Source organism: Panthera pardus, unplaced genomic scaffold (genome assembly GCF_024362965.1).
Source record: "Panthera pardus isolate Hobbes unplaced genomic scaffold, ASM2436296v1 HiC_scaffold_25, whole genome shotgun sequence".
NCBI classification, from domain to species: domain Eukaryota; kingdom Metazoa; phylum Chordata; class Mammalia; order Carnivora; family Felidae; genus Panthera; species Panthera pardus.
In genome coordinates this window covers 49925673-49948954 of record NW_026526821.1, presented here as the reverse complement: position 1 = coordinate 49948954, position 23282 = coordinate 49925673, and the positions used below count along the sequence as shown (strand labels likewise).

General features: G+C 47.2%; 1 protein-coding gene across 1 annotated transcript in view; it reads right to left on the bottom strand.

The window, feature by feature from the left end:
- The window catches only part of PYGB (glycogen phosphorylase B), a 58551-nt gene that overhangs the window by 9839 nt on the left and 25430 nt on the right, over positions 1-23282 (bottom strand). The window contains exons 3-14 of the mRNA XM_019437179.2: positions 19312-19390; positions 16699-16802; positions 12535-12666; positions 10566-10677; positions 10073-10155; positions 8742-8885; positions 8060-8152; positions 6813-6959; positions 5791-5954; positions 4769-4883; positions 3229-3330; positions 2337-2484 (exon numbers count right to left, since the gene is read on the bottom strand). Of these exons, the coding sequence (XP_019292724.2) occupies positions 2337-2484; positions 3229-3330; positions 4769-4883; positions 5791-5954; positions 6813-6959; positions 8060-8152; positions 8742-8885; positions 10073-10155; positions 10566-10677; positions 12535-12666; positions 16699-16802; positions 19312-19390 (1423 nt within the window). The remainder of the gene's footprint in view (positions 1-2336; positions 2485-3228; positions 3331-4768; positions 4884-5790; positions 5955-6812; positions 6960-8059; positions 8153-8741; positions 8886-10072; positions 10156-10565; positions 10678-12534; positions 12667-16698; positions 16803-19311; positions 19391-23282) is intronic.

The window sequence follows — 23282 nt, the reverse complement described above, 5'->3', positions numbered from 1 at the left end:
TTTGCACATGATGGGTATATGACAAAGAGGGGACCTTGAGATCATGGTAATGGCACTGTCAGCCCTCAAGGGATGTCAGGCGAGACCCCAAGTTCCCCGCCCCCCTACCTTCACTGTGATAAGAGGTAAGAGGCTATCCCAAAGCTCTCCCACACAGGGGCAGCCAGAGGGTCAAGTTACAACAGTCAGCTCCCCTGCAGCTCCAGCAGACTGAGGGTGTTCTCACCAGGCCCCTGGCTTTCAGTATCAGTGTATATGGGAGGTATTGGAGGATGTCTTCACAGAGGGGTGAGGCAGCCCTACACTGCCTTCCCCAGAGGCCAAGAACCAGCCAGAGCAGTGAGAATCAGGGCTGAACTAACTCCAGGTTCTGCCAAGAACATGGCTGTGCCTTAGTTCTGATATCCTCCTGTTTCCAGAAATCAGACAGAACAACAGAGAGAATAGGAAAAAATAAAACAGAAACTACACTTCCACCAAAACTCAGAAAGAGGAAAGAGACACAAAGTCCAGGCCACTGAACAAGTTCTGCCAGTTTACAGGGTGGGTGGGGAATACGGCTTTGAGCACAGAGGTCTCAGGACCCAGCCTCCTCAGAGGAGCCGTCAGCAGCGCTGGTGTCTGGGGCACAGGAAGGAGGATGGGGGCCAGGAGGGCAGACCTCACCAGCCCCTCTCCTCTAGGAAACCCAAGAGGAAGGTCTGGCATCCTGGGGCAGAGGCCCCCAGGGCAGAAATCAGGGGAGCCAGGGCAGGTGGCCTCCTGAACCAGCCTGGGCTTGGAGAAACAGGAGTCCACGGCTGCACAGAGAGGTGCCCGCAGCTGCCTTGGGGTGCCACAAAGCCCCTTTGGTAGCCCTGGGAGGTGCAGCTCAGGCAAATTTGAACAAACACAATACGTGGCTTTGCTACAGACAAGAAATGAAACCGACATCCCAGTGAGAATACCCAAATCTCCAACCTGTGATGGACGTCAGCTTGGAAGAGTCCACGGAGCTGAAACCAAGACCTCAGGGGGAGGACAGGACATGAAAGTGCACAAAATGAGAACTGGCAGGACACGGGAGTGACAAGAAGCCAAGAGAGAGGCAAGACACAGAAAGCACAGCACACACAAAGGATGGAAACAAGAAAAGCAGACAACATAGAGAAGGAAAGACCTTTAGAAAAGTTCAGAGAGCAATGAAGAGACAAGAAGATGATAGGTGGAAGGAAACTGGCATGCACCTCACTGGAATCCTGGAAGAAGAAAACCAGAATAGCTGCACCTAACAAATGTTTTAAATTCATTTCAAGAAAACTTCTTAGAAATAATACAAGACCACAATAGATGCATTCAGAATGCCCTGAGCATCAGGGAAAACTGACCCACAATGCTCAGCACCAAGACACAGCCCAGTAAATTTAGCACAGGTACTCAGGACAGCACAACACACCAATGCCCCATCCTCCAGACAGTGCAGGACAGACCTGAAAGATGCTTAAGGAAAGAAAGTAAAGCCAGCAACGTCACCTGCAAACCGTCCTCCATGTTCTAAACAAGCAATAATTCAGATCGTGGTCCACAGAAAGGCTGTAGTGAACCAAAGGGAAATCAAAGCAGGAAGGCAGGGCAGGACGGCTGGTGGTGACAGAAATCAGGCTGGGGACTGGGATGGCACAGCAGAGCATCAAGGCTGTCTGCTGGACCAGGGAGAAACCGTGCGTGCACAGGGAAGGGAGATGGTGAGGTGGAAATGAGCACAGGCCCCCAGCTACCTGCCTGGTAGAATAGCTGCACTCACGGGACGCCACGGAAAGCAGGCCCAGAAGTGGCAGGTCCTGGGAAGTACACAAGACCGTGCAGAGACTAGGACTGCAGGGGGTGGGGGGTAGCTGGCGCATGGGAGGATGTTCTTGAAAGGAGCTTTGCATCTTGAAAAGAATATTTGTGGTTCCTTTGGTTTTCAAAATGAATAGTCACAGCATTAAATTACAAAATTTTAAAATATAAGTTTTTCCTTAAGGCTTTGTTATATTTATAAATCTAAAAAATATTCATATTTACTTTTGGGGGTCTTTGATTCATGTTTGCTCTCATAATTGAATGCTGCCTGAACAATTTAAGGTACGTGTATAAATTTAACACATTCTATTTCATTGTTTTAAGTGCACTTTAAGTGTCTCTAATAAGTAAAATCTTTCCAAATAAGACAAGTCTAATGACAAACAACTAAATTTGAACTAAAAACTAAAGTAAACATATAGCCCAGCCTTTGAGTCCCATGACGCCACAGAGGACCCACTAGAACTGTGCAGGGCTGCAGCCAGGGCCCTGTGGCCCCCAGGGACACTCACGGTTGTACAGCGTGATGATGTGCAGGCAGTTCAGCAGCTGCCGCTTGTACTCATGGATCCTCTTCACATGCACGTCAAACATGGAGGAGGGGTTGATTTTCACCTTGTATTCCTTCTCCAGGAATGCAGAGAACTTCAGCTTGTTTTCCTGGGGAGAAAGGACAAAGATGGTCGAACCCCACAAGTCCCCAAGGTCTGACTAGGCTCCAGCTTTCCACTCAGAGCCAAGGGGACATCTCTGTCCCTCCACAAGCCACGCAGCAAGGTGGGGACTCTTAGAGGCCACAGCTGAGGGTGGAGACATTTTGAGGAAGGGAGGATGGGGGAATGGGGTGCTGAAGGTGGGCACACTCCAAGAGTCGCAGAAATAAACAGAAAACTAGACCAAAAGGCAAACCTGCGAAAGGATAAGAAAAGCAGAATAAAAGGGAGTCATGAGTGTGGTATAAAGGACACAAATGGGACAGTCAGTGGGGAGGAGACTCAGGATGAAGGACTATTTCAGGGCCCTAAGACCATGCGGCAGCCCAGCAGAGACACAGGCTCATGAGGGACTGAGTTCTCCATCAAGGCTGCCACCTGTCAGGTTTAGAGGGCTCCAGTGGCCCCGGCCTGTCTGGCTGTGAGGCTGGCTGCCCTGGGGAGAGGCTCTCATGCAGCCAAGCAGCACACCCGTGCATAGACGCCAGGACCAGATAGACTTTTGGAGCACCTCCCAGGAATGAGCTCTTCCTGCAGAACTTGGGGCCATGGCATGCCCAGGCTGCTCTGGGGTCTGCACCCATCTGCCTGCCTACTCCATGACCTGAGGGCTGAGTGGGATGGATGGACTTGGCAGTCACTGGACCAGATACCTGGAACACGCAGGAATGCCGCCCCATGCTGGGCCTACCTGCTTGACCTTGGCCACGTCCCTGATGAGTGCCTCATCGTTGACCAATGGCAGCAGCTTCTTCAGTTGGCTCAAGTCAGTCAGGAAACCCTCCCCGATTTTCTGGAGAATCATAAAGGGACACATGCTTGGGGTGCCTGGGTGGCTCAGTCAGTTAAGAGGCCACCTTCAGCTCGGGTCATGATCTTGCAGTTTGTGAGTTTGAGCCTGGCATTGGGCTCTGTGCTGACAGCTCAGAGCCTGGAGCCTGCTTCTGATTCTGTGTCTCCCTCTTTCTTCCCCTCCCCTACTCAGACTCTGTCTCTCTCAAAAATAAATAAAACATTAAAAAAAATTTTTCTTTAATTAAAAAAAAAAAGGGGGGATACATGCCTTCTGCCTATTGTAGGACCTGTCCTCCTGAAGACTGTCCTCCATTTTGTCATCCCCACCTCTGCTTTCCTCCCTGGATCTGCTCTGGCTTGGCTCCAGGCCAGCTTTTCTCTCACAGCCCAGCTCTGGGGAAATACCCCCACACTGTGGCCTTGACCACCACGGGCAGCCCCACCCCAGCCTCCCTCTCAGTCCCTGGGCTTGCTCCTGACATTATGTCCCAATCTGGTCAAGCTCAAACATCCACAACAATCCCACGAGCTTCCCTTGTCCCCTTTACAGAAAGGCCCCAAACCTGGGGGCCAACCGTGGCCCAGCGGCTCCTCCTGGCCTGGGCCCTGTCTGCCATCTATCCCCAAGGCTCTGCACCTGCCAAGTCTGTGAAATAATAGAGCACCTTCCAGTCACTTCCTGGCCCTGAACTCTCTGCACTACAGCAGCGTGGTCAGTCCAAATGTACCTCTCATCAAGTACCCCGCTAAGTCTCCCTGCTGCTAATGTAGGATCAAGAGGAAAACTCCTAGCCTGCAAATGCCCTGGCCACTTCCGAGGCCTGTCCTCCCTCTGCCCGCCTCGCCAGGCACTGAGCCTCACTGGCCTTCCAGCTCCTGGGTGGGCCACGTCCCTCCACCACAGGGCCTTGGAACAGAGATTCACTGCTCCCAACTCCCTCCTTTTAGCCCTTTGGATCTGTCTTGCCCTCCCTTTTCCAGGGATGCCTTCCCTGACACACGCAGCCCAGGCAGGCAATGTCCCCACCACAGACTCTCAGCGGGCACCACCCTACAGCCACCTACTGCATTCTCAAGGCTAGCTGTCACCTGGTGTGCACAAGCACATGAACAATCAGTAACCACCGCATCTCTGCCTCCCAAAACCTCTTCAGTGGGCCTGTGGCTGCTGCTCAACCAGGTGATCCCACCCCAGCCCCTCTTGAAGCCCAGGACCTCACTTCTGAACTCCTGCACAGGCCTCTGGGGCCATTGACTGACTGCCCAGCCCAGCCTAGCACTCCCACATCTGGGTGGCAGCAGGACCCCACCTGGGGTCCCTGGCCAGGAGCCACCACTGGTCAACACACTGGTGATGGGCCTGAGGGCCTTGGGCAACAGATGACGTGTTAACTGTGCTCACAGCTCTCCGGGGACTCAAAGGCAGCTGGTCTCACCTCCACAACGGTGTCGGCTAGCCCCGGATTACACAGGAGCAGCCACCTTCGGGGTGTGATGCCATTTGTCTTATTCTGGAACTTCTCTGGCTCGAGCTCATAAAAATCCTTAAAGCTAAAACACAGGAAACAGACAAATGTCACAACAAACAAACTGGAAGATCACTAAGCTCAGTTTTTTTTGTTGTTTTCTAAGAAGCACAGAGCAGTCAGCCTTGCTGCCCTCTTTTGAGAACAGTAAGCATGGAGCACATGCTTTTCAAAGCACTGCACATTTAGTCACATAGCAATAACCACACAGGTAATGGAACCTGGCCATCTTCCACAGTGAATGTGACATTGAAGAGGGTATGGGCTATCATAGAGCTTGAGAACCAGGGTTTAGTTTCCTCATCTGTAAAATGGAGACACACCTCTCTGAGAGGCTTGCTGTGAGGATCTAAAGACTATAACACATGAAGCCCTTGGGCTGGTACCAGGAACACAGAAGCCTCCACACAGACAGACCTGGTCTGGGGTCTACCTGGTGCTCACCGAGGTACTCTACATACATCTGGGTCAAGGATGGCAGGAAGGAGTTTCAAAATCATGTCCCACCAAAAGAGGGAGGGAAAACACTGGGAGATCTGATCTAAGAATTCTTCCTTCCTCTTGCTGACGAGCCCTGACTCCTCCTGCCCTAACCTGGGACACTCTTGAGCAGGGCACTCCTGGCACCTGGCCAGCAGCAGATGGCTCCAAGACAGAGCATCTGTCTGGACAGACAGAGGACACAGAAAAGAGGAGGTGGCACTGGTGATAACTCAAAGGCTCAACGCCCTAACATTGCCCACGGTGTCCTCAGCCACTGAATAACATGCCCTGGGCAGTTCAGACAGTACCTGTGAGGGCAGGAGAGCAAGTGTGGAGCCTGGGCAACATGCCCCAGCCACTGTGTGTATGGCTGCCAACAGTGCCCAGAGGCGAGTCTAGGGTCAAGAAGAAGGTACACCCAGGTCAGCGCAAATGCTGGCTCCACTCACACTGACTGCTTCACGATCTCTGAGTGAATCCTCGCCACGCCGTTGACAGCGTGGGACCCGATCACACACAGGTGGGCCATGTTAATCCGCTTGCAGTCCCCTTCCTCGATCACAGACATCCTCCGCAGGCGGTCCACATCCCCAGGGAACAGGGAAGCCACGTGCTGTAGCCAAGTCAGAGAGCAGAAGGTGAGCAAGTGGTGAACAGGAAGCCCAGGGGCCCCCATGGGATGTTCTGCCTCCTCCAAGAAAATCCCAAGGTTGCTGCACCCCAGATATGCATTCAAACTCCCTGGATGCACCTCTGAGAGCCCCGGGCATAGCAGGAAGCTCCTCCACACTGCTGCAGCCCAGGGAAAGGCGTGACTGGCGGGAGGACTCGACAGAGCTATTCTGTGGGAGGTGACAGGAGGACCGTGGTGCTAAGATGTGCCATGTGACTTAGAAGGAAAAGACGAGAGTGCTGCCCTGTTGGCCTAGGCAAGGTCTGACCAATTGGGAACGGCTACTTTTTCACCAAAAGGTTAAACAACTGAACAAGCACACCTGGATTCTAAGTTCCCCTTTCCCTGTAGCACTCTTCTCTCCATGGGTAACAGAGGAAAGACAAATGCTGCTTTATTTCCAAATCATCCAAATGCTGCTATGGTGTCTCAGGACCAAGGCCTCTGGCATTCCAGGAACAGACTCTTACATTTGAGCCCCACGTGGGAATGAGAACATTTCAAAAAGACCTAAATCCACGACTCCCACATACACAGCAGGGGTCTAGGTCTGGGGAAGAGATTTACCCAGCAACAGCCCCGGGACCCCAAAGCCCTCTGCTGGACAGAGGGCTATTCCATGCAAGAAGATACACGTCGCAGGCCAGACAATTCCACATAGAGGACAGGAGGAACCTCCATCTCTTCCAGGTGCAGGTGCAGCCCACCACCTCCATCCCCAATCACGACAGGAGGGGTGGTCATCTCGGGGGCAGCATCCCTAAAGCTCCCACCCATACCCACCCCCACCCTGCTCACATCAAGGTGCCTCTGGTTGATGGCGTAGATGATCTCCAGGTGCCGTGGCAGGAGCTTCTCAAACATGGACACAGGCCAGCGCTCCAAGGCCTCAGGTAACACAGTGTGGTTGGTGTATGCACATGTCTTCTTTGTGATTTCCCAGGCCTAGAACATTCCAGAATATTCCAAATTGTTTTGTTTAGAAACAATCTACTTTTCTACCAGATGCTCAGGGAAAAGTCCATCAAAGGTAGATGTTCGGATCCCACTTGAAAGGGGCCCAGGTGGCTACATATCTCTGCCCTCTGGGGCTATCTAGAACCTTCTCAAAACCTACAAGTGAGCCCATGCCCTTTGCCTTCCCAACGTGACCACGAACATTCTACTTCCTAACATAGTACACACACATAAATGAGTGATGCTTACCTCATCACCTGGCATCACTCACTTTTCTTCTGTGAACCATTTTTTGTGAACAAAACAGAGCATCAAACAATTTTCTACTTTATTTCCACCAAACTGATCTCACACCCAGTTGGAAACACTGGGAAACTGTGTGGCCTCCCTCCACTGGCCAGGGGCAGATGGGACCATGGGGGCACTGCCCAGCCCCGCCCAGGAATGCACCCCAAACCAGAGGGGGCTCTGGGTTCTACAAAATGACATGAAAATTGTTCTAAAGTCTTATAGTTGATTTAAACTAGATCAGGAAAATCTTGCTTTACAAGCATCCAGGACCAAATAAGTTGAGTCAGAAGAACTTATAAAAAATTTAAACAATGTGTTTCTTTACACTTAATACTTCTGCGGTTCTTGCCACAATTCTAAGATGAGAAAATGTACATGAGAAGCTCTAAGACGTGTCAGAATTTTTTCCCAGTCTTCCAGAAAACTGCTCTTCTGTGCCTTTGTGCCACTGCTCCACCTATGGTGTCCTAGTCCCTTGGGAGAAACCCCAGACCTGCTCTTGGAACATCTGCCTCCTCATGGCCCTGCTTCTCAAGGACAATGTCCCTCTGTACTCCCCAGGCCACAGGGGATAGGCCTTCCTCAACATCCTAGGGCCAGCTCAGTACTCACCACTGTTGTTGGGACAGGCTGGAAGGTGAGGGGACACTGTCACCCCTATGTGCCCAGGTCTGCAGGGAACACTATCACCTTATATACCCAGTTGTGACAGGGACAGTGTCACTCCACATGCCCATCAGTGTGGGAACACAGTCACCCCATGTGCCCAGCCCTGTGCCCTTGTCTTCAGTGCTTACCTTGTCCCAGTCTACTTTCTCCACATCCACCAGTATCCGCATGAGCTCAGGGATGGCAAGGGCTGGGTGGGTGTCATTCAGCTGGATGGCAACCTGCAGTTTACACAGGGTGATCCCCCTCAATCCCCTTGCCTGCATCTTCATGGGTGCCACGGTGGTCAGTGTGTGCAGAATCAGGGTTCACAGCCGCCCACCCCTGAGGAGCCTGATCCATAGGGCTGACAGCAGGGAGCTGAAATCACGCACAGATGCTGAATCTAGCCTGAAAACCAGCCAAGGAGCAGGGAGGACAACAGGGCAAGAGGGGCCACAGGGAGGGGTTGGGAAGACCCCATGGGCTGGCTCTGCAGTAGGACCCTTGGCACCCCACGGAGGCTCTTCTGCTCTCCACAGCTCCCCCTGACCCAGAATGTTCCTCTCACCGAGGATATGTTGGCTTTGTTTAAAATCACTAAACCCAGCCCATCAAATGCATCACACTTTGCCACGGGAACATTTTACAGTGTCCCTTGCTGCTCCTTAGGACACCTAGTGTGGCCCTGGTCAGAGAGGAGGGGGCCTGGCCCCTGATGACAAGGAAATGAGGGGGGCTGCTGTTCTCTCCTCACCCACGCCCAGCCTTGAGATAGAAATCAAGCCTGGGAATGTCCTGTCCTTCTGCACAAGACCCATCAACACCCACCTTGTCTGGGAATGTCTCAAAACAGGTTCTCACTGGGTCCCGGCAGCCAAACTTGGAGGACTTAAAGCGGCGAATGATGTCCTGGAGGGTAGCAGCCACCACAAAGTACTCCTGCTTCAGGCGCAGTTCCTTCCCCTCGAAGAACTGTGGACACAGGACAGCGCTGGCACCAACAACAGCCACCAGGGCCACCACAGGTCCTCAGGGACCCCCCCATCCCCACCCCAGGGCTCAAGAAGGGCAAGAGGCTGGGAGGCCCTGCTCCAGGGACCATAGAGACTCATGTGTGCATGAGAGGATGAGAGCCCTTGAGTGTCAGCATGGTGCTGAAACCTCCATCACCACCATCCCAGGGCCCAAGGTCAGGTAACCTGCAGCTCAGGGGCACAAGCAGAAGGTCTAGATGGCCTGACCTGTGTGTGATCTTCAGATAGGGAAGCAGCCAGCAAATGGTCACGGTGCCCTGTGTGAGGACACCAGGCATGCAGGTCTCGTTCCTTAACAGCCAGAGCCACTCAGAAGCACAAGCTCCAAAGTGTCAGTGTCCTAAAAATGCCTTGTACCTGAAGCTTTAGAATCTGCTTAAAATCTTGGCAGGGGAAGGGGGAATGGGGTATGTTTGGTTGTGAGCCTTTCAACACCAATTCCCTTTGCTACTAATGTGCACCTGTTACTCTGATAAAACAAAGAACACACAACCCACTAACAAAGGCAAATTCTAAGGGCTCTTGTCTGGCAACAACAAAGCCACCAGACACTAAACTCAGTAGCAATCACTGGGGACTGTGATTGTTACTTCATCTAGTGGGTGGTGGCACATAATTAAAGCTTTTCGAACCATAACTGGCGTATGTCTCAAGGCATCACTGAAAAGTGGGGACTGCTATTCCCATTTGAGAAATAGCTCATCCAACTCCTGGGGAAGTGGCATCACATGCCAGAAGAGCAGAAACTGACTGTACGTGAGGTCTGACAAGTTCTCACATCTCCCACATGTTGCTCTGCATACGGTGTTGCACAGAGTCAGCTCAGAGCCAGCCTCAGGGGCAGCCAGGTACACAGCAGTATAGACATGTGAGGCAAGGCCAAGAACCTCCTGCTGTATCCTCTTAGGGAGAGAGCAAAGGGGAGATGCTAACAGGCACACTTGGACTTGTGGGGCTTTGTCAAGCATGTGGTGCCCTCACTCCGAGGAGCCACACAGGGCTGCTGGTAGCTACTTACGTGGTCTCACCTGATGAATGGGAGGCCAGCAAATAGGTCCTTCTAGACAGTCCCAGCCCCTAGCACACTTTCCTAGCAGAAGAGAAGCAACCACATGAGATACTCACATTATCATTTGGATACAGGACTCTGGAGATGTTCTCGGCCAGGTTCCTGTCCAGGACCGCCTCGATGTAGCCTCCCACATTAACTAGGGGCAGAAACAGTGAGGTCAGAACCCACATCCCTTGCCTTGACTCCTCATGTGCCCTTTCCCTGAAGGTCCTCCCTCACTTCCCTGAACTGTGTGAGGGACGTTCCTGCACAGAAGGTGCCCCCAGAGCCATGGTTTCACTCTGCCCCAGGCCCAACCTGTATCCCCCACACATCCTGCAGAGCCCTAGGCCCCTTGGTCTTTCCTGAGGGCACAGGGTTCCACGAGCAGTGGCTTTGCTGGTGGGCTCTCCCTGGGAAGCCCTGGTGCTCTGAGGACCCTGCCCTCTGCCCTCCACATTGAGAGTCCTGTGCTTTGCACAGCAGTGATAGTGCAGACAAGACAAGAGCTTCACGGGGCAAGTTTGGGAGAAGCCATCCAACAGAAATAAGAGGGGCAGAACGCACAGTCATGGAGCTTGAAGTCATTGGGTGCCTTGGCAGACCACAGCCTCATGGTGTTGACGGTGTTGTTCCTGTAGCCCGGCACAGGGGTGTCGTATGGCATGGCCAGCACCACCTGGCCGAGAGATGGTCAGATCCAGTCAGCTAGCAACACAGTCCCCAGTCCCAGGCCTTCTCACCCCAGCAGCAGCATTCTGCTCCCCGTTGGTAGCCAAACTGCTTGCCCTCTGGCTTTTCTCCTTGTGCCCCAAATCCCTGCAACCTGCCCTGTGCCAAGCCTGCAGGCCTCCCCAACTAAGACCACCTGTGATGGCTCTGCAGTAAGGCCCTGACCACACTCCTGAGGTCATTCTGTCTTCTCTAGCTTCTCCTCCTTCCACACTGGCATTGATTTAAGAATTCTTCCCACTCAGATCTTCAAGGTGCCACTGTGTCAACCTCACTCACACTCTGTTAGCAGTCATGACTCCAGTGTCCTTGTCCTCTCTGCCCTCCTTCCTCTTCTCACTCGACCCACTTGTGTAGTTTCACGACCCAAACTAACTTCTCCACAGAGGACTTCTATTTCTGACTTCCATTTTCCAATGCCTGCAAAAGGCTCCTCCTGTTGGGAGACTTGACCTCTAACCCTCAGAGAAACCAAACCAGCCCACACTCCACTTACAACAGAAAATGCAGGGCCTGCTCTCTACCCACAGAACCTGCCACGCTCCTCCCACCCCCGATTCCAGTCTGTCCACAAGTATCTGCTTTACTCTTGTCAAGCACAGGAAGACACACACCAGCCTCAAGGTCACTTCCAACCCTCAGATCCTCTGATGAGGTTTCTCACATTCAGGTATGCTCACGGGGGCTCATACAAGTTCAACTATGTGGCTTTATGAGATGAAAGCGGCTCTGACAGCCAAAAGGACTGTGTTGATAGCATCACTAGAGCCTTAGAATCACTTTTCCCTTCCCCTCTACCCTCACCCCTGCTCCCTGCTCCCCTGCCCCCCAAGGCCCTATCCAAGCCAGTGACAAGCCCTACAAAGCATCCCTAACAGCCCAGGGCTGACAGAAATGCCCCAACGGTCTCTATGCCTCCCTACATACATGACATGCTCATCTTCTACAAGCACATGCAATCAGATAACTGATCTTATTCTCTCCTCTTTTGAATTAAATACAACTTATTATGGCATTTTAGGCCTCCATAACATGGCTCCAGCCAACCCTAGCCCATGCACTCCTTAAAACTTATGCTGCAGAAAATCTGGATGACTCACTTTTGCATGCTTAGGACTTCTCCAGTCTCCTGGGCTCATTGCCCCACATCTAGATGGCTGAGCCTTGCTCATTACAGCTACCCCCTCACAAAAGCTCTCCTGCTACCCCCCTCAGTCCCTTAGCTGAAACCACTCAGATGTGCACTGTCCACCATCCCAGAGCCTGGACTGGACTCTCCATGTTCTTGCCCTGGTTCCCTCATCAGTGCCTGTGCCCTGTGCTGGGACATCCATCCAGACCACCACATGCCCAGGACTCTGATAGCTCAGTAATGGTGGGCGGCACCCAAGAGACACTACTGAGGCCTGTGGTGTGTGGTGACTGTGGTGAATGTATGCATCAAGCACCTGCTGTCTAGAGATGCTGGGGACTATCCATGTCCCTCCAGAGATTAACACCCTGCCCCTGTCACAACACTGTCCTGCTAGCCATTCAATCACTGCTGGTCTGAACCCCAACACAAGCCCCTATTAAACTGCAAAGACAGCGGCTTCACTCTGAGTGTTTTCCACTGTCTGGGCAGCCCTGACAATGTGTAAGAATTGAGTGTATGAGAACAAAACCTCCCAGTCAGTCACCTTGGGTCAGGTCCTCTGGGGAAACAGCACACCTCCCACTCCCAAAGGGAATGAGGAGTGATGACAAAATGTGGCAGCCACCTCACTCAGCCCCACACTTCCCTGGGGATGCTCAGGGTGGATACCTGAGTGTCCAGCCACCTGACACCCTCAGGGGTGTGCTCCACTCTCCCGTAGAAGTGCACAGGAAGCATGTATTCGGGCCGGGCTTTCTCCCAGGGGTTGCCATAGCGCAGCCAGTCATCTGCCTCCTCCACCTGGAAAGGGGCCGGTGGTAAGGTCAGCTCTCTTGGGTGGCAGTGGGGAGACAGTCATGGGCGCAGGGCCACCCCTTTCCACTGCCCACAATGACCATGCTGTTGAGATACCGACGCCATCCAGCACTGAAATAAACTATAGCCTATTTACAAGGCAAAGATGTCCAGTTCCAGTCAAGGCCTTGTGTTTAAAAATTAACATGTCGTCCTGTTAAAGAAACAAACTCAGATAAAATTCAGAAGAATGCATTAAAGTAAAAAGACATTAAGAACAACCTGAATTCAGCAATAAAAAAGGATAAAGTTCTGCTGCGTACTACAACATGGATAAACCCTGCAAAGACGCTGAGTCGAAGAGGCCCATGTAGTGTATGGCTCCATTCATAGGAAATGTCTAGAACAGCCAAATGCACAGAGACACCAGATAGATTAATGGTTGTCAGGTGCTAGTGTGTGACGGCAAATCCATGCTGGATTTCTTTTTGGGGTGATGAAAACGTTCTGGAAATAGATAGTGGTGATGGCTGCCCAACTTTGTAAATATACTAAAAAAACACTTGATAACTAAATAAAGCTGTTATAGTAAAAAAAAAAAAAAAAAAAAAAAAGAATCACTAGAAGTCCACCACTTTGAAAATGACACCACAAATTCACAGGTGCCAGGGGCCAGGCTGCCTTTGTAGCACGAATGCCTGGACACACACAACTAGAAGACATTGCTTTTGTGCTAGGCCTTCCTTGAAGCAGCCAATTTTCCAAAAACTGCACTTAGTGGTATCCAAAGTCAGTAAATACACAAAAAAGAATCCCACCAATAAAACTAAAAGTAGCCCCACAGAGTCTAACAATCCTTGAGTAGAAGCATTCGGAATAAACAAATTTGGCAGGCAATGTATAAAGAATTATAAATATAAATTAAATAAGTGAGTCTTTCTTCTTCAAATTTAACAAATAACCCCAGGTAAAGGCATAACTCAGAGATATTGCAGATTTGGCTCCAGACTGCCACAATAAAGCCAATTTAGCAAAAGAGAGTCAAATGAATTTTTTGGTTTCCCAGTGCATATGAAAGTTTTGTTTATGCTATACTGTAGTCTATTAAGTGTGCAACAGCATTATGTCTTAAAAAACAATGTGCCCAGGGGCACCTGGGTGGTTCAGTCAAGTTGAGCATCTGACTCTTGATCGTGGCTCAGGTCATGATCTCACAGTTGTGAGATCAAGCCCCATGTGGGGGCTCTGCGCTGGGCATGCAGCCTGCTTGGGATTCTCTCTCTCCCTCTCCCACTCATTTGTACATGCTCTCTCCCCCCCAAATTTAATTAATTAATTATTAAAAAAACAATGTACATACCTAATTTAAAAATATTGCTAAAAAATGCTAACCATCATCTGAGCTTTCAGCAAGTTTTAATCACTGATCACAGATCACCAGAACAATATAATAAAGTCTGCAACATTGTGAGAATTACCAAAATGACAAAGTGAGCAAATACTGTTGAAAATATGGGGCCAACAAACTTGCTTGATGCAGAGTTGCCACAACTTTCAATTTGTAAAATATGCATTATGTGTGAAGCGCAATAAACCCAAGTGCAACAGAATAAGGTGTGCCTGTATGTTACTTTGAGGGTTTTCAAAAATTTTTATTCGTTTGTCTTTTTTTTTTTTTTTAAGTAAGCCCTGTACCCAATGTGGGGCTTGAGCTCATGATCCCAAGATCAAAGAGTCGCACACTCTACCAACTGAGCCAGCCAGGTGCTCTGGGTTTTTTTCTTAATGGTTCCTACACAGAAGTAAAAGAAGAATATTTGGTTGCAGTTTTAGGGAGGTGACACAGCTGAGGTTATTGCCTCAATATGTGTCTCTCCATAGTACTTCTGGCTGGGCTTTTCTGTCTGGTGCAGGTAGCTATTCATCATGGGACCAGTCCTGCCTTTTGATCTGGTGCCATGTCTGTACATTAGTGAAATTCTCCAACACCAAAGCCTGGTCATCTCCTGTAACGTAATTCCATGAGCAGTTTGCAGAAGCAGCATCTCCTCAAGTACAAGAGGCAGGAGGGTGTCCTCTCCAGACCCCTCTCCCTGCCCCATGGCCAACAACACTGCTGTCTGACCACTGCCCACATTTAATTATGCTACAGCTAAACTCCATTAAAAACTGACTGGCTCTCATGAAAACAGGGTGAGAGGAGGATGAGTTTATGATTCACCTATCATCCCACAACTGTCTTTAAATTGTTTTGCAAGATGGCAATAATATACAGAAATAGAACACCAGAAGAAAGAAATGTCTGTGGTCAAACAAAAAAACAACACAAAAAACCTTTCTGCCTTTAACCATAACACCAAGTAGGTAAGGAGGGGCCTCAGAGTTTCTGTCTTATGAAAGCACATTGCATCGACTGTAAGGAGCTGGAATGGGTTAAAGGACACAGGGGTACAAGGGCTGGGGTGCCTCTGACAGACACACACACATAAGGAACTGTGCATGAAACTACCTGTAATGTACCAGGAGGAAGAGTGGAGTTCTCTTTAAGGCTGGAGAGAGTACTTCTACAAATTAAGCAACAGATACAAATCTGTTTTAAGTTTTCTTTTACTGTTAGCCACACTTTTCTTTGCCAACTTTTTATTATGAGTGCTTTCAAACATAAAGAAGTGTTAAAAGAATTGGCAGTGAACACCCACGCACCTTCCACTTAGGTTCCATAATTGTTAACATGTTGCTATACTTGATTTATCACATATCCTCCATCCATCGACCCATTAATTTCTTGATGCATTTCAAAGTCAGTTGCAGACATCTGTACACTTCTCCACGAACACTTCAGCATGCACCTCATTAAGTACAGTTCACCCTGTGTTTATTTTTTAGGTTAATATATAGATAGCAAAATGTGTAAACCTTAAGGATACTCTTGAGGAGTTCTGTCAATTGCACGTACCTGTGACCCAGCCTCATCAAGATACAGGAGCTTTCCATCACCCCAGGCATCCATCTGTTTATATTCTATACTATTCTCCTGTTACAAACCTTTAATCCCAACCACAGCCCTGCTTTGTCTGTCATTTTTAGGAGCCAAATTGTATCACATAAACTATTTTCTAATCAAGTGGAATAGCCATACCTTCGATTTTAAAGTCTTTTTTTTTTTTAAGTTTATTTATTTATTTTGAGAGAGAGAGAGAGACAGCATGCACATGAATGCATGGGCAGGGGAGGGGCAGAGAGAGGGAGAGAGAGAATCCCAAGCAGGCTCTGCGCTGTCGGCACAGAGCCCCACTTGGGGCTTGAACTCACAAACTGTGAGATCATGACCTGAGCCAAAACCAAGAGCTGGATGCTTAACAAACTGAGCCACACAGGTGCCCCCATTTTAAAGTTTTGAATGAGGGGAAATGACCCTCTTGCCCAGTGTAGGACATTGAGGTTGCACTGTGAGGTTATATTCTTTCCACCAATGTGTTCTTGGCCACCTCACTTAGCTATGGTTTGATATTTCAGGATCTAAGCCCACTCTTCCTCAAGGCACTTTGCTTTGCAGAGGCTGGCACAGGACACAGTCCCCTCAGTGGTGTCGGGGAGTGAAGGCAGAAGGTGGGAACAAAACCTACAATAACTCTTCTTCTAACTACTCCAGGTCAATTGTCCCACTGAGGGTAAACCAGAGAGGGCCACCTCTGTTCCATGCTGAGGTACAACAGGGAACCAGCAGGCAGCACCTGGCAATACCTATAAGGCCAGTTAGGCCCTGGGTCCCACCCAGCAGGCTTCCCAGGCTCACACAGAAGCTGTATGTGATGAGCTCACACAGAAGATGGGCCTCTGGCAGCCCACATAGAGCTCTAAGGGAAGCACGAAGCTCACAGGATACCCCCGACCTATCCCACCTCTGCCTTGCCCAGGACGGGCAGACAATCTCTCCAGGAAGGAATTTAGCATATAAAAAACTGAACTGAAAGTACCTGTTTGTTTTCTTCTGCACATGAGAGGTGGAAACAAGTGAAAGAACCGAGTTTCACCCACCTGCCAGCCATTGACAATCTTCTGGTTAAAAATCCCAAACTCATAGCGGATTCCATAGCCATATGCTGCCAGGCCCAACGTGGCCATTGAGTCAAGGAAGCAGGCTGAAAATTCCAAACACAAAGAACTTCTTGGAATCAAAGATAATTAGCAGTTTTGAGGCCCACTGGAAGCAAGGCCCAGACACCCATGTTAAGTAGGTACTGGGACACTGGCCTCTGGATGCCAGACAGCGATTCAGTGGTAACCTGTCAGCTTCAGATTTCATGAAAGTAAAACTGAGCCCTCCCTCAATCCCTTCACTTTGAGAGCCATGGTCTGGGCCAAGAGGGTGTTAGTGTGGGGGCTGTGGGGAGATGGGAAGGGCAGAAGTGAAGAACCACAGAGAGTCTCATCTAACTTGGCACACCTTTCAACACAAAGTCCCCTCACTGCTAGCTTTGTCTTAGAGACCTCATACAGGCTGAAGGCCTCCCCACCCCTGCACCTTCTACTTGTCCATGCTGTTTGGACAGTGGGATAACACCACGAACTAGCTCTACATGCTAGTGAAGGAGGCACGGGGAGGGGGCTGGGAATGGACATTTTACCATAAAAGAACTCAAATACCCAAGGCCCCCGGAACGTGGCTGGATCAGCACATCAACCTAATAAGCCTTTGTTCCAATGAAAATGTCTTGAAAAAGACCAGTGTTTTAAATAAAGATCCAGAAGGCAGTCTGATTAAACTTCTGGATTAAAAAGGAAAAAAAGTCCACAAGAAACATCAGTAAATAAAATACTTGCTCAATTCACCAAGTATGCCCAGACCCCTGTTACTAGACCCTGTGCTGAGGGTTAGGAATAAGAGGATCCACACATGTAAGATCTGGAATCTTGTTCTGAAGAAAGCATTCTCTCAGGAGGGCCACAGGACACATCAAGTTACAGCAGGCTGGGGGCTACCCACATCTGCACAGGTAAGAGGAGTCCATGGAAACAGGGCCCCAGAGGAGGTCACACCAGTCCATGGGCAAGGCCAGTGGCACCGCACAAGTGGCAGGAAAGGTGACTAGGAAGGCAATAGGAACCAGACTATGGAAGGCCTGCAGATGCCCTGAACCCCTGAAGGGAGCAGATTGTGTTACAGCAGGGATGGGACTGTCCTGCCTGACAGTCACCAGCCTTAGGGTAGGAGGGGAGTTTAGGCAGCTACCTGAGCTGTGAAGGAGACAGAAGGGTCTGGAGCCTCCTGGAGCTTGGAGAAACAGGTGCTGTTTTTACTGACTGGGAAGATGGCTATAATCAACAGAATGCTATTGAGGGTAAAGGGAGCCGCAGGGGACTGATGACCCAGGAGCTCCCTCAGGGCTACGCGCTGCCCTCTGGCTGTGATGCCATGATCGGGTCTGTGTGGAAAGTAAGCTACAGCTTATTGTCTGGGATGATTTCACTGCCATAAACTAAGACAGAGCCCTGCATCTGAGAGCAGTAGGTGACACACAAGCTTTTCACATCAACAGGTGGAGGTGGGGCAGGCCTTGCAAACTGTTTCTTTATATAAATCCATGTATTGTTTTGTTTGGGAGAAATATATGCTGCATTTATAATTTCTGAAGAATTTAACTTAACATTTGAAAACAAAGGCACATGCACAAGCTCAGATAAACTTTAGGGTGTTTGATCCCTTTAGAAAATGACAACTCCCCAGAGGGGCAGTAATGCAAAGTGGTAGGGGCCTGAGCCCACCCTCCCATATCCCCCACACACAAGGGCAGCACAAAACTTATTTCTGTTCCAGAAACATTGTGCCCAAGAGCCTTGAAGCACACAGCAAAATCAAATCTCACTGTGACAGCTATTTCCACTTCTAAGTTCTGTTTTTTTTTTTTAAGTTTACTTACTTTTTTTTTTAGTAATCTCTACACCCAACGTGGGACTCAAACTCACAACCCTGAGATTAAGAGTGGCTTGCTCTTCTGACTTAGACAGTCAGGTGCCCCTCCACTTCTAAGTTCTTCATTCAGCTCCCTCTGCCCTAAAAAAGCTACTAAAAAAACCCCAAAAAAACAAAACAAAACAAACACCTCAAACAGGAAAAACAAGGCTGGATATACTGTCAAACAGAATGGCCCAAGGGAGCAATATCCTGAAAGGAATGACTCTGCTATTTCCAGGCAATCTGTTTACTACACTAAAGCAGGAATAGCATACCTACATACATAAATCATTGTGTGTGTGTATGTGTGTACATGTGTATGTGAATGTATGTGTGTGCACACATGCATATATGTATGTGTATATGTGTGCACATATGTGTCTATCCATCTTTCTCCCAATTACTGACTGCGGAAAGTGGTCAGTATACTGGAAACCCCCTCTCAGGGCCAGCTACCCAAAAACCAGCAACCCTGGTTTTCATGATAATTAGGAAGTATCCCTTGTATAAAGGAAAAACATATATTTTGCATTTTTTTCGATGTGGATGAAACACACTCTCCCATCCACTCAGAGGGGCCAATCTACACTGACAGACTGCTGTTCAGAGCACGGCTGACCTCTGCCTCGCCATGTGAGCAGTGGCCAGGGCATTACACCAGGAGAGACTGTGCACCAGCCAGGTGCCGGGTTTACCTGCCAGCCTCCCCAGGCCTCCATTGCCAAGGCCGGCGTCCTCTTCTATTTCCTCCAGTTCTTCCAAGTCCAGCCCTAGCTGTGAATAAAAACAAGGGCAACGTTTTAGTATTACTTAGTGTCTATCTTCCTCACACAACAGGAGGAAAGATATTAAATCTTGTGAGTTTCTATCAATCAAAGGTTAAAAAAGTCTGCTTTTAGACTTGAAAATCCAATGTTAAAATCTGGTATTTATGAAAATGAAAGTTTCCAGGTATCTTAAAAGCTGCCAAACTACTTGAGAATTAATAATCAGGGGAGCCTGGGTAGTTCAGTTGGTTAAGCCTCCCATTCTTGGTTTCGGCTCAGGTCATGATCTCACAGTTCGTGAGTTCAAGCCCTGTGTCTGGCTCCGAGCTGACAGCATGGAGACTGCTTGGGATTCTCTCTCTCTCCCTTGCTCTCTGACCCTCCCCCACCTCTCAAATTAAATAAACTTAAAAAAAATAAAGAATAAATAATCCAAATGAGACATGTTTAACATCCAAAGATATTGCCAGGTTATTAACCTACGTATAGTGAACAGATTATAACATGTAGCCTAACACCAAAATTAGTGGTTTCAATAATTCTTTAATTGTATATGGTTTAATGATATTTATGTAACTTATTTATTTATTTACTAATTATTTAACTGCTTAGATTTATTATTCGCCTCTTGGATGTGGACTCTTCTCTAGCTGTGAAGAATCTGTTCTGCCAGTCTTCAGGTCGTTTTCTGGGTTATTTATGCTGATGTGGTTATTAGGTAGGTGTGTCTTTGGGATGACGTGAGCCTAGGCTCCTCCTACTCTGCCATCTTCTTCGGATGTCCTATGTGACATCTTTTTAAACCAACACCTAAAACTACCTTTCCTGTGGCATCCCAACTACATTTGTGCAATCTTGTGAAATATGTATACAATGTTAAAAATCAGAAAGAAAGTAACAAAGTCACAACTTCTTCACCTGACTTGAAACCTTTCCAGAATGCATACCTGAAGGCTTTGCCTATCAGTTATGATAGATGGATAATTGTTCCATTAATCTGGCTTTAGTGTGTTAAACTTCACAAATGGCTCTCATTAATTATCTTGATGAGTGGTTTTTAAACTTTTTGGTTTCAGGAAGACCCCCCAAGAGCTATTCTTTATTGAAATTATATCTATCAATATTTATCAAGTTAAAAATTTAAAACAGATCAATGTTTTTTAAGCCTATATGAATTCATTTTAAAATAATAAACCCATTAACATTAACATAAACAACATAGTTTAATCAAATATACAGTTTTAAAATGAAAACAATTTACTGAGAAGAGTAGCAGTGTTTTACATTTCTACAAATATCTTTCTTTAATAACTGTCTCTCTTAGCATTCAATCTGTTGAGGTATCACACGGATATCTCTGGAAAGCTTCACCATATACCTGTGACAGAGTAAGAATAAACAGTTCTGATCTAGCAGACCCACTGAAAGGTCTTGGGGCCCCTGGGGTCTCCGGACTATAGGATCTGATAAATTACAAAGGGTAGAAGCAAAGTTGTAAGGACATAAAAACATCAAAGTCATAAAGAAACAGTTTAGTGTCTATTAAGTAAATTGAACAGCATTAACACAAACTGTGATCTGATTCAGAGTAAGATTTCAAAATATTGACTTAATTCCCACAGCAATTTCAAGGAGTGTGTTCCACCAAAGATATTTTGGATATGCAGGGGAGGCAGAATTTACCCAGTAATATACACTGGCTCCAAATTAAGCAACACATTTAACTACATTTTCCAGATTTATCTGACTGTGAAACCTCTTATTCACAAAACACCTACTAAAGTCAGAGACCAGCATACCACATAAAGGCAGGCTATGTGGGAGGAAAGATGTTTTGTTCTTTTATGTTTTTACCCTTGAATGTTGTAGGTACATCTCAGTCTAGTAAGGCAAATTTTGCTATGAGTTTGAAAGTATTCAAAAGAGGCACAAATAGTAGCTAATTGACAGAAAGTAAAATCTTGCTCAAGTGGGTTTCAGAACCGAAGACAGAAAAAGCATGATAAAGCATCTTTAACCTTTTTAATTGAGATATAATTCACATACCCTATAAAATTCACCATTTGAAGAGAATAATTCAATGGTTGTCAGCATATTTACAAAGTTATGCAACCACCACTAATTCCAGAACTTCACCATTCCAAAAACAAACCCGATATTCACTGGCAATCACTCCCAGTTTCCCTATTCCAGACCTTGGCAATCACTTTTCTACTTTCTGTCTCTATAGATTTGCCTATTCTGGTCATTTCATTTAAATGGAAACAAACCACATATGGCCTTTTGTATCTGGCTTCTTTCAATTAGAATAATGTTTTCAGGGTTGATCCATGTTGGAGCATGTATCCCTACTGTTTATCACTGAGTACCTTTCCACTGGATGACTACTCCACATTTTGTGTATGCATTTATCACATAAATGGATATTTAGGCCGGTTCCACTGGTTATTATGAATAATGCTGCTATGAACATTCAAGTACAATTTTATGGGTAGACATATGTTTTCATTTTTCTTGGAAATAAACCTGGGAGTGAAATTGTTAGGTTACATGGTAAATTCTATGCTTAACTTTTTGAGTAACTTCCAAACTATTTTCCAAAGTGATTCTACCATTTTACTGTCTCCCAGCAGTATATGAAGGTTCCAGTTTCTCCATGTCCTAGCCAACACTTGTTCTCTGTCTTTACAAGCACAGCCACTCTAGTGGGTGCAAAGTGGTATCTCATGGTTTTTATTTACATTTCCTGATGACTACTAATGCTGATTATCTTTTCACATGCTTTTTGACCATTTGTATACCTTCTTTGGGAAAATGTCTGTTCAAGTCCTTTGCCTATTTTTAAATTGGGTTATCTGTCTCTTTGTTATTGAGTTGTAAGAGTTGTTAATACATTCTGAATACTAGACCCTGATCAGATTTATGATTTACAAATATTTTCTCCCATTTTGCCTTTTCACTTTCTTCATAATGTCCTTTGATGACACAAGTTTTAACTCTCATCCAATTTATCTATTTTTCTTTTTATTGGTTGTGCTTTTGATGTCATTTCTAAGAATCTATTGCTAAATCATGAAGATTTGCCTATATACTTCTAAGGGTGTTATGGTTTTAGCTCTTACATTTAGGTCTTTGATCCATTTTGACTTAATTTTTATATGGAGTATCAGGTAGGGATCCAGCTTCATTCATTTGGATGTGGACATCCAACTGTTCTAGCAGTATTTATCAAAAATAATATTTTTTCTCTATTGAGTTATTTTGGTACACTTTCTTAAAAAAAAAAAAGCAATTTGACTATATAGGCCACCAAAAGCACAGGTGACAAAAACAAAAACAAAACAAAAAAAACTGGACTTCATGAAAGTTAAAACTTTTCTGCATCAAAGGACACTGTCAACAAAGTGAAAAGACAACCTGAGAAAAAATATTAGCAATGCTAATCACATATCTGACAGGGGATTAATATCCAGAATAGAGAATTCCCAAAACTCAACAATAACAATAAAAACAAACAACTCAATTCAGAAATGGGCAAAGGACTTAAACAGACATTTCTCCAGAGAAGATATTTAGATGGCCAGCCAATAAGCACATGAAAAGATGCTCAACATCACTCATCATTAGGGAAATAATGGGTTTTTTTCTTTTTCTTTAAATTTTAGTTAGTTAACATACAGCACAATATTGGTTTCAGGAGTACAATTCAGTGATTCATCACTTACATACAACACAGTAGGGAAATAACGTTAATTAAAACCACAAGAGATACTATCTCCCATATATTAGAATGGCTACTATAAAAAAAAAAAAAAAAAAAAGGAAAATAACAAGTGTTCAAGTGTTGGTGAGGATGTGAAAGAACTGGAACTCTTGTGCACTGCTGGTGGGAAAGTAAA